This window comes from Pseudonaja textilis, chromosome 1 (assembly GCF_049901715.1).
Source record: "Pseudonaja textilis isolate UNSWEBS1 chromosome 1, rPseTex1.2, whole genome shotgun sequence".
In the NCBI taxonomy this organism is placed as follows: domain Eukaryota; kingdom Metazoa; phylum Chordata; class Lepidosauria; order Squamata; family Elapidae; genus Pseudonaja; species Pseudonaja textilis.
The window spans coordinates 204646418-204660517 of record NC_141990.1 but is presented as its reverse complement, the minus strand read 5'-3'; the positions used below and the strand labels follow the sequence as shown (position 1 = coordinate 204660517).

General features: G+C 40.8%; 1 protein-coding gene across 1 annotated transcript in view; it reads right to left on the bottom strand.

Annotated features, from left to right (window-relative positions):
* The window catches only part of LRP1B (LDL receptor related protein 1B), a 283941-nt gene that overhangs the window by 70969 nt on the left and 198872 nt on the right, over window positions 1-14100 (bottom strand). Inside the window, exons 50-53 of the mRNA XM_087925463.1 lie at window positions 13857-13973; window positions 5136-5255; window positions 2530-2649; window positions 1618-1734 (exon numbers count right to left, since the gene is read on the bottom strand). Coding sequence (XP_087781589.1) covers window positions 1618-1734; window positions 2530-2649; window positions 5136-5255; window positions 13857-13973 — 474 coding nt within the window. The remainder of the gene's footprint in view (window positions 1-1617; window positions 1735-2529; window positions 2650-5135; window positions 5256-13856; window positions 13974-14100) is intronic.

Genomic DNA, 14100 nt, shown 5'->3' with positions numbered 1-14100 from the left:
AAAGCAGAAAGAAAAGGGGCTGAACACAGTTCTTAGAGAATCATAGGTTTTCCACTAATTCATTCTGGCTTCTCCATGTGAGGTGAACTGGGCTGAAATATGTTTATTTCAAGTCATCCCCTGAAATTTAGAGTTGTGGGAACACCTGAATCACTGGTATCTAAATTGAACACCTTAGCCATTATGTTCCTCTTCATATAATTATAATTAGGAAAAGGAAAACTGGAATTTATCCCCTGTATAGCTGACATACAAAAATGCCAAAACCTGGAAGAAAATGCCCTATAAACATTCTAATAATCTGCTGGAATCAAGATACCTCAGGTATTTTTTATTATTTCAATTCTTTCTGCAATAAAATCCTGTCTCAATCAATAGAAATTCCAAGTGATTTACAAAAAATAAATAAATAAATTATAAAACCACAATAATAAACACTATCCAATTATTAAAGTAACAGTGGATTACTTTAACCATAGTTTGATATAAGGCATTGTAATGATGGATTTAAAAAAAAACTGCAGCCCAATTACTAATGGTCTCTACTGTGGAATTTTCCTTGTTCCCAATTGCTACACAATGATGTGTCATAGGTTCTTTAAACCATATCAATTGATATTTGAATTAACCCACCTCATCCCCCAACGTACATGTATTTACACTTCTTTAAACAACATTGCATTTGCATTTGGTTGACTATTCACCCAATTTAAAGAGTTCCTTCTGGATTTTTTCATGGCTATTTTTGTTGGAAGAATTGTTTGGTATCCTCTGTTTGTCAGATCGCTGTTTACTCCTAAATCAGGATAATTGATCAAAGTGAAAAACACTGGTCTCAGCACAGGTCCTTGAGAGTTTTTACTTACTCCACTGGAAAAAATGGAAATCTATTCTTATACCGCCCGTTGTCTCTCTAACTCAGGGCTGTCGAACTCCTGGCCCACAGGCCAGATGCATCATGTGCTGGCCATGCCTACAAATGATGTAGCAAAGAGGGCAAAAGTTCCGATACGTCACGTGACGCCACTATAGCAATGTGAGAATGACACATCTGCTCTAACTAATTAGCAATCCAAAAAAATGACATGAGTTCTTTAGTCATGAGTTCTTTAGGCTGGCATAAGCGCACCAACATCCCTACTGTCCCTGTCCTATTGTTTTTTTTTATTTTTTTATATGTATCCATGTATTCATAACTATGTTTTTACTTATACCTTATCTTGTAAGCAATTGGCAAACCAAATAAAATAAATAAATAACACAAAAGGAACTTTATCAAAGACTTTGGAAAACCCTCTGAGAGTTTATAAGCATTAAAAAATTTGCAAGAATTGTTGTATGGTACAGCAGATTTATGTATAGGAATGATGAAATGGCTTCTATATATTTTTCTATTTTAAAATTTTTATTCTTACATTTTTAAAATTTTTATTAGTTTAATAAATTATTAAAATAGAAAAACTAATCCTCAAATTTGATCTTTAATATTATTAATCATTTATCTATAGTATTAAGGTAAAACAAATGTTTTTAAAAATAGTAGAAAAAGAGACTAAATGTGTTTTTCCCTTTTTTGTAGAATGATTTACAAATGTACAGTCCTATGACATTACTTACTGCAGTTTTCTTCATCAGAATTGTCACCACAATCATTTTGACTGTCACATCTCCAGTGATCTGGAATGCAGTTGCTATTCTTGCATTGATATTCATGAGGGCCACATGTCTTTTTATCTGCCACAAAAATTAATACTATTTTTGTTAATATACTTCTAGATATGCATGATTAGAGATAAGAAAAATGCATTGCAAATTACCAGTTATCACATTTTAAACCACATTTCAATAGTAGAAGTAATAAAGAACTAACTAAAGAACCACATTACAATGCAAACTTTATAAGCAGAAGGGGAGAGAAAGAATAAATTTTGGATTGAATATTTTGATAAATAAACTAAATTTCTGGTTTACATCAGTATACTTTAGTTAAATTTTGGAATAAAAAAATTGGTCCATTAAAACCCCTAGATAAAACAATATATTTTAGCTTTGAAATGCAATAAGAAATTATACAGAAAAATGTGTCATCCTCAATCTTTCACGGAGTTTATCTGACAGAATGTAAATAACAGAATGTTTAATGTATTAACATCATTATGGTATACCTGAAAAGTAAGGAGAAGAAGCAAATGATCAACAGCAAGGTGCATGAATTCAGTTCACTGGCAATGAGTGCACAGTTAGAAAATCTGAAGTTAGGGACAAATCATTAAAGGCAAAATCAGACTGGAAGCCCTCCACTCTGCTATTTTGTTATTCTGGTAAGAATCAATCTATGGGGTCATAATCAATCAACAAACAATCTTCTGATTGATGGGTAGCCATATAAATTAGATAAATAAATGTTATAAGGCATTATAAGTAAAATGATTCTTCAAGTCTATAGCCAATAATGATACTTTTCTAAATATACCAATTTTGATTAAATAAGAAAAACATAAGGAAAATTAATTTGTTTACAGTACTCACCACAATTTGCTTCATCAGACCCATCAGCACAGTCTGGATCCTCATCACACACCCACAGTTTAGAAATACAATGCTTTGTGGTTTTACACTGAAAATGATCAGGAGAACAGCTGTTTTCCGCTTTAACATAAAAGAAGGAAGATGTGTATTCATAAAATGAATTAAAATGATAATTCAATATAAAAAAGAGTTTTAAAATTCTATATATCTTTCTGAATACCCTTTTAGCACAGTTATATAAACTATTACTTCAAAATAATTTATCAAAGTACATTCAACAATATACAGTACTTTATTGCAAAATACAATACTTAAAAGAAATATATTATATTTGATTAATATAAGGAAACACTAATACTAGTGTTTTCTAGTGAATTTAAATTTATTAACTGATTTATTAACTGATGTACTTTTTTGTACCTTTGAGTCAGTTGTTGACGTAGGGTGACTGCCTGGACTAGTCCCTGCTGTTTTGATAGCGAAGTTTTTGTTCTTTTGAAATTGCTATTCTCTCTTTCCTAAGGCTGAAACAAAGTGAGTGGCCCAAGGTCATCTAGCTGGCTTTGTGTCTAAGGTAGGACTGGGACTTACAGCCTCTTGGTTTAACCACTAGTGCCTTAACCACTACCCTAAACTTACTCTGATGATTACTCAAAAGTAAATTGAATTGGATGGGTTTGTTTCCATGATATAGGGTATTACTTTTAATTATTTTTACTTTAATATAATTTTGTAATTTAATCTATTTTTTAGAACTTGATTTTGACAAGACATGTGGAAAATAGCATTTATAGAAACAACTTAGAAAAAACTTTTTTTTATTGAAAAACATTATTTTGAACATTTCCTGCCATTGACATCAGCATTAGCTAGCATACTGCACAGACTTTGATAAAAGCCAGAAGTATCTGTCCAAGATCTGGATCTAAACACTTAGATAAAGCCATATTTTGTTTCTTACCATAGATAATCCCAATTAGTCAGATTGATATTATTCTCTCTGTGCTAAATAAAACCACTATATTATAAAACTATGTGTAAACTTGGACAATATCATTTGTTCCATAAAACAGCCATTAAAATCCTTGCTTAATAGCATCTTTTACTATCTACTTATTTACATGAATTTAGAGACTAACTAAAAGACTCTGGATAATTTAAAAGTATAATTGCATACAAAGCAGACTAATGATGCCAGACCCTAAATCAATAAATAACCTGACCTGGGAGGTTTCATATAGGATAAAAAAAGAAGGCAAGTGTTAAGCCCTGTGGAATCCCACAATTAAAAGACTCTCACCTCCTCCATCAATATTGACTAGAACTGACTATAGAGAAAAAAAAAAGCATTCAGAAGTATATTGTAATCAATAGTACTGAAAGCTGAAAAATCCAGAATTCATTGAGGCATGTTAGCTTTTTGAGGAAGGGACATAGTGCCTCTTTATAACAGTGGTGGTATGCTACTGGTTTGGCCCAGTTCTGCCAAGCCGGTAGCGGCGATCAGCAGCAAAGACCAAACTGGTTCTCTCCACCGCTCTGCTAATTCCAATTCCAAACCTGGCTAAGTATATTTCCTTCTTCTTGACCTCTTCAGGTCTCAACTATACATATTACTTTGGCTGTTTTATCCATGTGGACATCTCCAAGTGAAGATTTATTGCAAGCCAACCTAATATTCATTCAGAAGCAACACCAGGAGTCCAGAGCCCCCAAGGATTTGATAACGCAGTACAGAATAGATACTGAGGCCTGGACATTGGACTACTCTTCAGTAGCATACCTAGGAAAGGTCACCCTCAAATTTCTACCATACCTATCCTTGCTTCTCACATCTGCAATATTTTTGTCTGCCTTTTTCTCCAGTTTCTTCCCATTCCTTGTTCTTCCCTCCTAAGACAAAACACTTTTAACTTTCATTCATTCATCCATTCATTGTTCTCACCCCACCTCACAATCAACCTACACAAACAATTATAGCCACTCTAATCTTTCATAAAAATAGCAGATACCCCATCTGGTCATTTCTGCATTCAGGCACTCAGCAGTTTGAATGGTGCACATATTCTGTGGCAGCTCTACTATCCATCCCATCATCCCCAAACAACCTTCCCATCCTAAGTGGAGAAAAATATTATAGTCATAGGTGACAACTTGGGCAACAAAACACTTTTAACTTTCATTCATTCACCCATTCATTGTTCTCACCCCACCTCACAATCAACCTTCAATTCAACCAATCAATTCAGAAATCTAGCATAGAGATTTCAATAGGCCAGTGCCCAGCATAAATGGGAGCTAGCCAAAGTCATTGGAAGTATCCAAATAATTTAAGTAGGACTCTAGAAAAATCATCCACCAGCGTTTTTTAATCACTTCATTTCCCTCCTGCCCTATTACATGACACTCCTTAAAATGTTCCTCTCCCCAACAAAAAAATAGCCTATGGGTCTGGGCTACCATTTATATAAGTCTATGCAAAATATCTATGTTTGCTGGAATCATCTTTAGCTTTCTGTTTTATGACCAGTATGTCTTCTTATATGCCATGACTGTTAAGTTTAGAAGATTTCTGATTTTTTTACATATCTAAGAAAATGACTTACGGCAATCTCTTTCATCTTCTTCATCGCCACAATTATCTTGTCCATTACACCTGAGATTTATTGGGATACATTTCTGATTCTTGGTGCACTTAAATTGACCTGGTAGGCAAACATATGTATCTGGAAGTTGGGTGTGGGGAAGGGAAGAAAAGAAGGTAATTACATTAAACACAGGCACACAAATATTCCTCATACATTACTTTTTAAATTAAGGAAACATCTAATCATTACTTTTTAATTTTAATTTTTATTAATCATCTTATCATAATGTAATCATTAAAATTAAATTTTAATAAATTTAATAAAAAGGAACATTTGGATAAAACATTTATAATACAGCATTGTGTCCAACCGGACACTACTTTAAAAAGTGCAAGATGGATTTGTTGCTATAACTGTTGTACAAGTATTAATCAATTAACTAGTACAGGATCTAAATAATAATAATTATGAAAGCATTTGCAAAATGGTTGAACAAGTAGAATAAATAGAATAACAGTATTGGAAGGTTCCTTGGATATTTTCTAGTTCAACCTCCTGTTTAAGCAGAGACCCTATACCATTCCGGACAAATGAATGTCTTATACCTTATTTTGCAATGAGTAGAGGAATGGAGAACTCTTCTTGTGAAATATGTCTGGACTTTCTCAACTGTGTTAATATCAGATACGTAATTTGGGTTCCAGACTGATGAACTGTATTCAAGCACTGGTCTAGCAAATGTTTTGTATGCTCTAGTTAGTAGTGTGATATTACCAGAGAAAAAGCTACATAGGATTCACAACTCTTAATGCCTTTTTGGCTATGTAGTTACAGTGAGCTCTAGTGCTTAGATCATTAGAGATGAGTACTCCAAGGTCCTTGACAGAGTTTGGATCAGCAACAAGGTCTTGACTATTCAGCTAGTATTTAATTTTCTGATATTTTTTTTGCCAATATGTAAGATAGAGCATTTATTTGTTGAGATTTGAAGTTGCCATTTGTTTGACCATTCTGATACATAATTGAGGTCTTTTTGAAGGGTAGCAGTATTTTCTGTGGTGTTGAATAACTTTACATCATCAGCTAAGAGAACGCAGTTGCTCTTAGTATGATCACAGAGGTCATTTATGTAGAATATGAAGAGAGTTGGTCCTAGAATACTGCCTTGGGGGACACTATTGTTGACAGGTACAGAATTTGATAGGATGCTCCCAATTTTGACCATTTGTTGTCTGTTTGACAGGAATGCTTCTATCCAGTTATGCAGGTGTCCAGAGATACCATAAGATTTTAGTTTTAGGAGTAGCTTGTCGTGTTCCATTGAATCAAAGGCTTTACAGAAGTCTATGTAGATTGCGTCTATTGCTTTGCCCTGATTGAGTTGTGTAGTCCATATGTTTTTGCAGTGTAAGAGTTGCAGATTACAGGATAGTTTTTTTCTGAAACCAAATTGTTTATTGGAGAGTAGGTTGTTTGTTTCGAAGTGGAGGATAATGGATTGGTTAATAATTGATTCCATGACTTTACAGGTGATGCAGCATAAAGAGATTGGTCTGTAATTTTCATCTAGGCTGGGGTCTCCCTTTTTGAAGATGGGGATGACCGTGGCTTGTGACCATAGGTTTGGTAAGGAGCTGGTCCTGAAAGATTTTTCAAAGATTATGCTTACAGGTTTGGCTATGGCAGTAGATAGCTTTTTTTAAGAAGTATGCACATATTCCGTCCGGTCCAATAGATAGAGATGGTTTTATATTGCATAGTGCTTTTTCAACATTGTCTTCTGTAAAAACGATATGTATTAGATCATTGTAGTTGTCTGTGGTTCGACTAGGAAATACTGGGCATGATCCATCACTGTTTACAAATACTGAGCCAAAGAATGTGTTAAAGAGGTTACTTTAATGGTGTCAACGTTGCATTAGGTCCATTAGGTCCTTTCAGGGGTGGGATGAGACTTTTAGTTTGTTGTTTACAAAATTGTAGAAAGTGCAGGTGGAATTGGTGCATAGAAGGTTTTCCTCTTGTTTAATGTGATAATTGGTGCATTTAGTTTGTAATCCACAGAATGAAGGAGCAAAAAGAATAAAAGGGGGAAAAAGGCTCTCAGATTGCAGTTATTGTAAAAGAGTATAGAAAATAGTAAATTCTTGCTCCCAGTAGTTATAAATCTTTTTAGCAGTATTTCTAATTTTGCATAATTTTGTCTAATTTAATAGTACTTGGATGCCTTCTTTTTTAATTTTAAAAATCTTAAAAGATTTAGTTTTTTTAAAAAATTAAAAAATTAATTAAAAATTGTTTATGAAGGAATTTAATTTTATGACAATAAATTGGTCTAATTTTTAATCATTGGGTTATTTTCTTTAACTTCTTTAAAAATTCAAAAATCTAAAAATTTTACAATATTTAAAAATTTCATTAAAATTATTTTTTTAAACTGGGTTTATGCGGGTTTTTTTAAAACCACTCTTGGGTTTATGCTGAAATAATACTTAAAAGTGAATCCTCTGCTCCCTCTTGTGGCTAGTGTTTAATTTCCTCTTATGGCTAGCATTGAAATAAAATAGTTTGTTAATGTAAAAATGTAAATTGTCCTTCTATTTCTCCTTTCTTTACTGCTGTGTAAAGTTTGGTTTTTGCTGTTTTGTCATGGTGCATTGCTATTTCATATTCCATTGCACCAATGTGGTCACTGTCATTCTCAGACATCCAGCTGCATGTCCCAAATATGTTTTAATACCATTCCTTCTCCTTCTTCATCTCTTCCTCTTTCCTTTGCTTCCTTAACCTTCTTTTAATTTTACTTTTCTTCTTTTCTCTTCTCTTCTTCTCTACTCTAAGCACCTTTAGTCACACATGCTGCCACTGCCAGTGGTGGCCGTAGGCTTTGCTACCACTCATTTGCAACTGATAGTTGCGTGGCTGCTGCCACCACTGTTATGTCCTAAGGACTCTAGGAGTTCTCACTCAGGTCCACTCACTTTGCGTGGGCGTTTCTTCCCCCGTTCCCATTGGTTGGTTCCCCCCAGCAGCCTGCTATAAAAGCAGGCTGCAAAGTCCAACCAGTTGCTGATTGCTGCGAGCCAGTTCCAGGCGTGGCAAGCACGGTCAGCCCTTTATTATTATAATAAAGTATTGTTGCATTCATGCTCTGGTTCAGCCTCTCATTGTTCAAACCTAACACTGGCGACGAGGATGGGATGGCTACCAGAAGCACCATGCAACCGCTGAGTCACTAGCCACCGATCCGCAGCCCAGAGAGAGCGATCGGCTGGCGATTAGAGGAACGCTGACCCGCAGCCAGAGAGAGCGGGCAGCCAACAAAACGAGCGATCAAAAGAGCAAACGCTGATCCGCAGCCAGAGAAAGCGGTCTAGTCCAACAGTTAGAAGCGCCTGTAGCCGCTTGTTAGCCCAGCTACAGGGAAAGTGAAGCGCTGCGAGCCGCAGCCGCTCTGTATTTGGCGCGAAATTCAAACAGGTGTCATTTGAATTTCGAGCCAGTAGAAACACAGCACAGCGCTGTAGGAAGTCACTAACGCCCACATTGGTGTGAATCGAGACACCTCCAACGGCTAACAGCCAACGTGGTAACCCAGAGAGAGAGTAAGAGAGGATAGCAAAAAACCTCTCCCGAGCTGAAGTCACACGAGCGCCCGCTATCCCAGAGAGATTTTTTTTTCCGCAGGTAGCCCAGCCATTCCAGCACCATGAGTTCCAACCCAGCATTCCCGGCGTTCAAACCAGACGAAGAGAAGTGGGAATCGTATAAGAACCGCTTCAATCATTACATCGATGCGGTCGGCCTGGCGGATGCAGGAGAGCATCGGAAAAAATCCTATTTCCTTATCTACTGCGGGGCCACCGTTTACGATACCGCCGCTGCCCTTGTGGCGCCTAGGGAGTTAAAAAACGTTCCATGGTCCGAGTTGCTTGAGATCCTCACTAATCACTACGCTCCCAGGCCTTCACAAATCGCCAGGAGGTTCACGTTCCGTATAAGGAAGCAATCAAGTAAGGAGACCATCAATCAATATATGGCCGCCCTCAGAACAGCAGCCCTGCACTGCGGGTTTGGAACATACCTAGAGGACATGCTCCTCGACCAATTAGTTTGTGGGGTCAAGGATCTCAACCTACAGAGGCGCCTTCTAGCAAAAAAAAGACCTCAACCTCGCGCAAGCAGTCGAGGAGGCCCTAGCAGCCGAACTAGCAACAAACTCAGCCACCGAAATCCAGGGCCCGAGTGCCAAGCTGACATCGTTCCCAGTCCACTCCGAAGAGGTGGAAGCAGAGGAAACCCCCAACGATGAAAACGACGTCCACCGCCTCACCAACGATAGACGGTCGCAGGTAGGGGCCAAACAAGAAAACACGGGTCCACCCAGGCACATCACGCTGTGCCTAGCCTGTGGGGGATCACATCAAAGGGCTACCTGCAAGTTTAGAGGAGCCACCTGCAACAACTGCCATAAGAAGGGGCACATCGCGAGAGTCTGCCAAGCCCCCCAAAATGCTGCGCACAGACCCCCTTCCTCGCACTCGGGACCACAGAGGCAAGTATTAAACTGTCACACGCACCACCTTGCCAAGCGTACTTGCCACACTGTGAGTAAAATTTCTCTTTCCGTTTCCCTAGAAGGTAAACCGTGCCACATGGAGGTTGACACAGGGTCAGCGCTCTCAATAATCTCGTGGAACACCCTCAAGAGGCTCCACCCCAGCATATCTACTACCCGGCTTCAGAGATGCCAGTTCGGCCTGAAGGACTACCAGGGGAAGGCCATTCCCGTGATCGGCAGAGGCAAGTTCTTTGTCAGTTTTAGAGCTTTTAAAGGTCACCTACCTCTAGTGGTAGTTAACGGCAATCTACCCACCTTATTGGGGCTCGATTGGTTTCCCCACCTCGGCCTAGGGCTAACAGGAGTCCATGCTGTCTCAACCTCAGACACTGACTCCTTATTCGCTGACTACGCAGACGTGTTCAGCGAGGAGCTGGGGTGTTATAAGGGAACCCCCATCTCATTCTCCGTTGACCCCCAGGCAGTCCCAATCAGGCTAAAACCACGCAGAGTGCCATTTGCTATTCGGCCTAAACTAGACGCTGAATTGGATAAATTATTAAAACAAGGGGTCATTGAGCCAACAGATTTCGCCAGGTGGGAGACGCCCATTGTCACACCCCTCAAAAAAGATGGTAGCCTGAGAATTTGCTCGGACTACAAGACAACAATCAATAAATATTTACAAGTCAGTGCATACCCTGTGCCCGTCATTCAGCACTTATTACACACATTCGAGCCGGGCAGTATTTTTGCAAAATTGGACATGTCTCAAGCATATCAGCAGTTCCCTGTTGATAACCAAACAGCGGAACTTCAGACCATCGTAACTCACAGGGGTGCTTTCCGATGCAAGCGTCTCCAATTTGGCGTAAGTGTTGCCCCAGGTATTTTTCAATCCCTCATGGAGCGGATTTTGCAGGGCCTCCCTGGTGTAGTACCCTACTTCGATGACATCTTAGTCTCGGCCAGGGACAGACCCCAACTCTTCCAGAGAGTGCGAGCAGTGTTAGAGAGGTTCAGACAGCATGGCCTCAAGTTAAAAAAAGAAAAATGCGCCATTGCCACTAGACAGGTGGACTTTCTGGGTTATAAAATTGACGCCTCTGGCATTCACCCCCTGGAGTCCAAGGTTAGGGCAATCCACGAAGCCCCCACACCAACCTCCAAAACGGAATTACAAGCTTTCTTGGGGCTGCTGAACTTTTACGCATCCTTCTTGCCCCACAAAGCCTCGGTAGCCGAACCCCTACACAGATTGCTAGACAAAAAGTCACCATGGCACTGGGGACCCAAAGAAGACCAGGCATTTAACGCCGTCAAATCACTACTTACGTCAGAGGCAGTGCTTATCCAATTCGACCCCAACCTTCCTTTAGTACTGGCAGCAGACGCATCCCCTTTTGGAATTGGGGCGGTCCTTAGTCACCGACTCCCCAATGGCGCCGAAGCTCCCATCGCCTTTTTCTCCAGGACGCTCTCGGCCACGGAGCGAAACTACAGCCAAATAGACAAGGAAGCCCTAGCAGCTGTCGCAGCCGTGAAAAAGTTTCACGAGTTCCTTTTTGGCCATTCCTTCGAACTGGTCACCGACCATAAGCCCCTCCTGGGCCTGCTGGCCGGGGACAAACAGACCCCTCAAGTCCTTTCCCCTAGGATGACAAGGTGGACACTTTTCCTAGCGGCCTACTCATACAAACTTATTCACCGCCCGGGCAAAACTCTATCCCACGCCGACGCCCTCAGTCGCTGCCCCTTACCCACTCCGGCTGAAGACCCAGCTCCTGTCAACGCCATTTTTGAGATCACCCAGTTGGACCTGCCCATCACCGCCCTTGACATAGCCGCTAAAACCAAGGCAGACCAAACGCTCGCCCAGGTGTTCGACTGGGTGAGGAGGGGGTGGCCGGGTGGTAACGTTGATAACAAATTCGCACCCTTTAAGACTCGCATGCAGGAGCTGTCCAGTTTGCAGGGTTGTCTACTGTGGGGCACTCGAGTGGTCATTCCGACCTCGCTGCGGACCCGAGTCATGGAAGCGTTGCACGAGGGACACCCCGGCATCGTGAGAATGAAGGCATTAGCACGCAGCTACGTGTGGTGGCCGGGTCTAGACGAGGACATTGTCAATTGGGTAAGTTCCTGCAGCATTTGCCAGGAATCCCGTCCTGCTCCCCCCATCGCCACCCCAACCAGATGGGAGAGCGCCAGCGCCCCTTGGTCTAGAATCCATATCGATCTGGCCGGCCCCGTGCATGGGAAGATGTTCCTAGTGGTCGTGGACGCTTATTCCAAATGGATTGATGTGGCGCAGCTATCCACGACCACCACACTAGCAATCACCAACGTGTTAACACGCCTGTTCGTTACACACGGGCTACCCGACTCCATTGTCTCTGATAATGGCCCACAGTTCGCATCAGTAGAATTCAGCCGTTTTGCCGCCAACCTGGGCATTCGCCACATTTTCACGGCCCCATTTCACCCTGCCAGTAATGGGTTGGCAGAAAGAGCCGTCAGGACCACCAAAGAAGCCCTCGCCAGGTTTGGCAAAGATGACTGGCACCACAAACTCTCACGGTTCCTGATGAGCCAGCATTCAACCCCCTGTTCAGTCACCAATAAGTCCCCAGCGGAACTCCTGATGGGCCGGCGCATGAGGACTGTATTGGACAGACTGCACCCCCAATACTGCCCTGACTCTCCCCTCGCTTCTACTTCGGGGGTTAGACATTTTATGTTGCAGGAGCCAGTATTCGCGAGGTACTTCGCTGGAGACCCACTATGGATTCCTGGCGAGGTCATCGCCGTCACCGGGCCGAGATCGTACAGGGTCAGGCTGGAGGATGGTCGCGTCTGGAGGAGACACATAGACCAGCTACGAAGGCGCCTCAGCACCCTTGCCAGTAAGAATCCAGAGTCACCAGTCGAGGGAGAACTACCTCATCCGCCGCTCAGCCTCATCGCACCCAACGCCCAGTCTGCACCAGCAGTCGTCCCGGTCAGTCCGAACTCGGACAACGGCGCCCAGAGAGTTGACCAACCTGGTCCAACCCACGAAAGCTCGCCCCCAGTAACCGACCCTGTGGTTCCCGAGGATGCCCAAACCAGAGAGCGCGTTGGCGACACTATGCCGGTTCAGCCATCACAAACTGATACCGAACAGACAGACCATGTGCCCGAACTGCGCCGTTCCGGGCGCCAGCACAAACCCCCCGTCTACCTCAAAGACTATGCATGTTTGCATCTGGGGTGAAGGGGTGTTATGTCCTGAGGACTCTAGGAGTTCTCACTCAGGTCCACTCACTTTGCGTGGGCATTTCTTCCCCCGTTCCCATTGGTTGGTTCCCCCCAGCAGCCTGCTATAAAAGCAGGCTGCAAAGTCCAACCAGTTGCTGATTGCTGCGAGCCAGTTCCAGGCGTGGCAAGCACGGTCAGCCCTTTATTATTATAATAAAGTATTGTTGCATTCATGCTCTGGTTCAGCCTCTCATTGTTCAAACTTAACAACCACCACTTCCACTGGTTGCTCAATACCACCAATGTTACCTTTCTCTGTCCTCCTATTTCCTTCTCTTGTTTTCCTTGTTTTCCTTCTCCTTCCTTTACTTCTTTAAGTTTTCAACTTTGTTTAACTTTACTTCTTTTAAATGATTTAAATTATTAAATTATGTAGATCAATCTTTTTTAACACATATTGGAAAGGAGCATCCTGTCTTGGCATTTACACAAATAATGTTTTGATTATTTGCCTTCTTGGGTGAGAATTTTCAAATATAATTCTTTTCCAACCTGTTAAATTTCTAAATACACACTAGTATTGGCAGTAACAAATAATTCAAGATTTTAGTTAATCAGAATCAAAATTCCAAATGAGCCTTATTTTTAAAAATCAGATCTTTTACTCTTCTGTTGAACCAACATTAGATAGCATCAAATCTGAGAGATACAATTCTTAAGATGTTATGTTGGTATATTGTAGGACTGTATACATCTCAAAACCTGTAAACATTTCTGATCAAAATTTCTTCCACACGAGCACAATTCTCCTGAAGGATAAATTTCCCCTGCATATTACATAAAGGAATGTTTTCAGCACATATACAGGAGAACAGTGAACAATATTTTTTCAGTTGTCCAATATTTTTTTCTTTTATATCAATCATATAATGACTCACCACAATTAAGTTCATCTGAGCTATCTCCACAATCATTTTCCCCATCACATATAAAAGCTGGTAAAACACAGAGACCAGTTCCACACTGAAAACGCCCTGGTTGACATTTAAATTCAGCTGAAAAAAGAAAGGGAGGCTTTGAATACTGCATGCGTTGGTAATAAAGTAAAATAGGGGCTTTTTAAAAATTCCCAGAAATTCTATGCAATGAAGAAAGGCAATTAAATCATATAAGGTAATAATT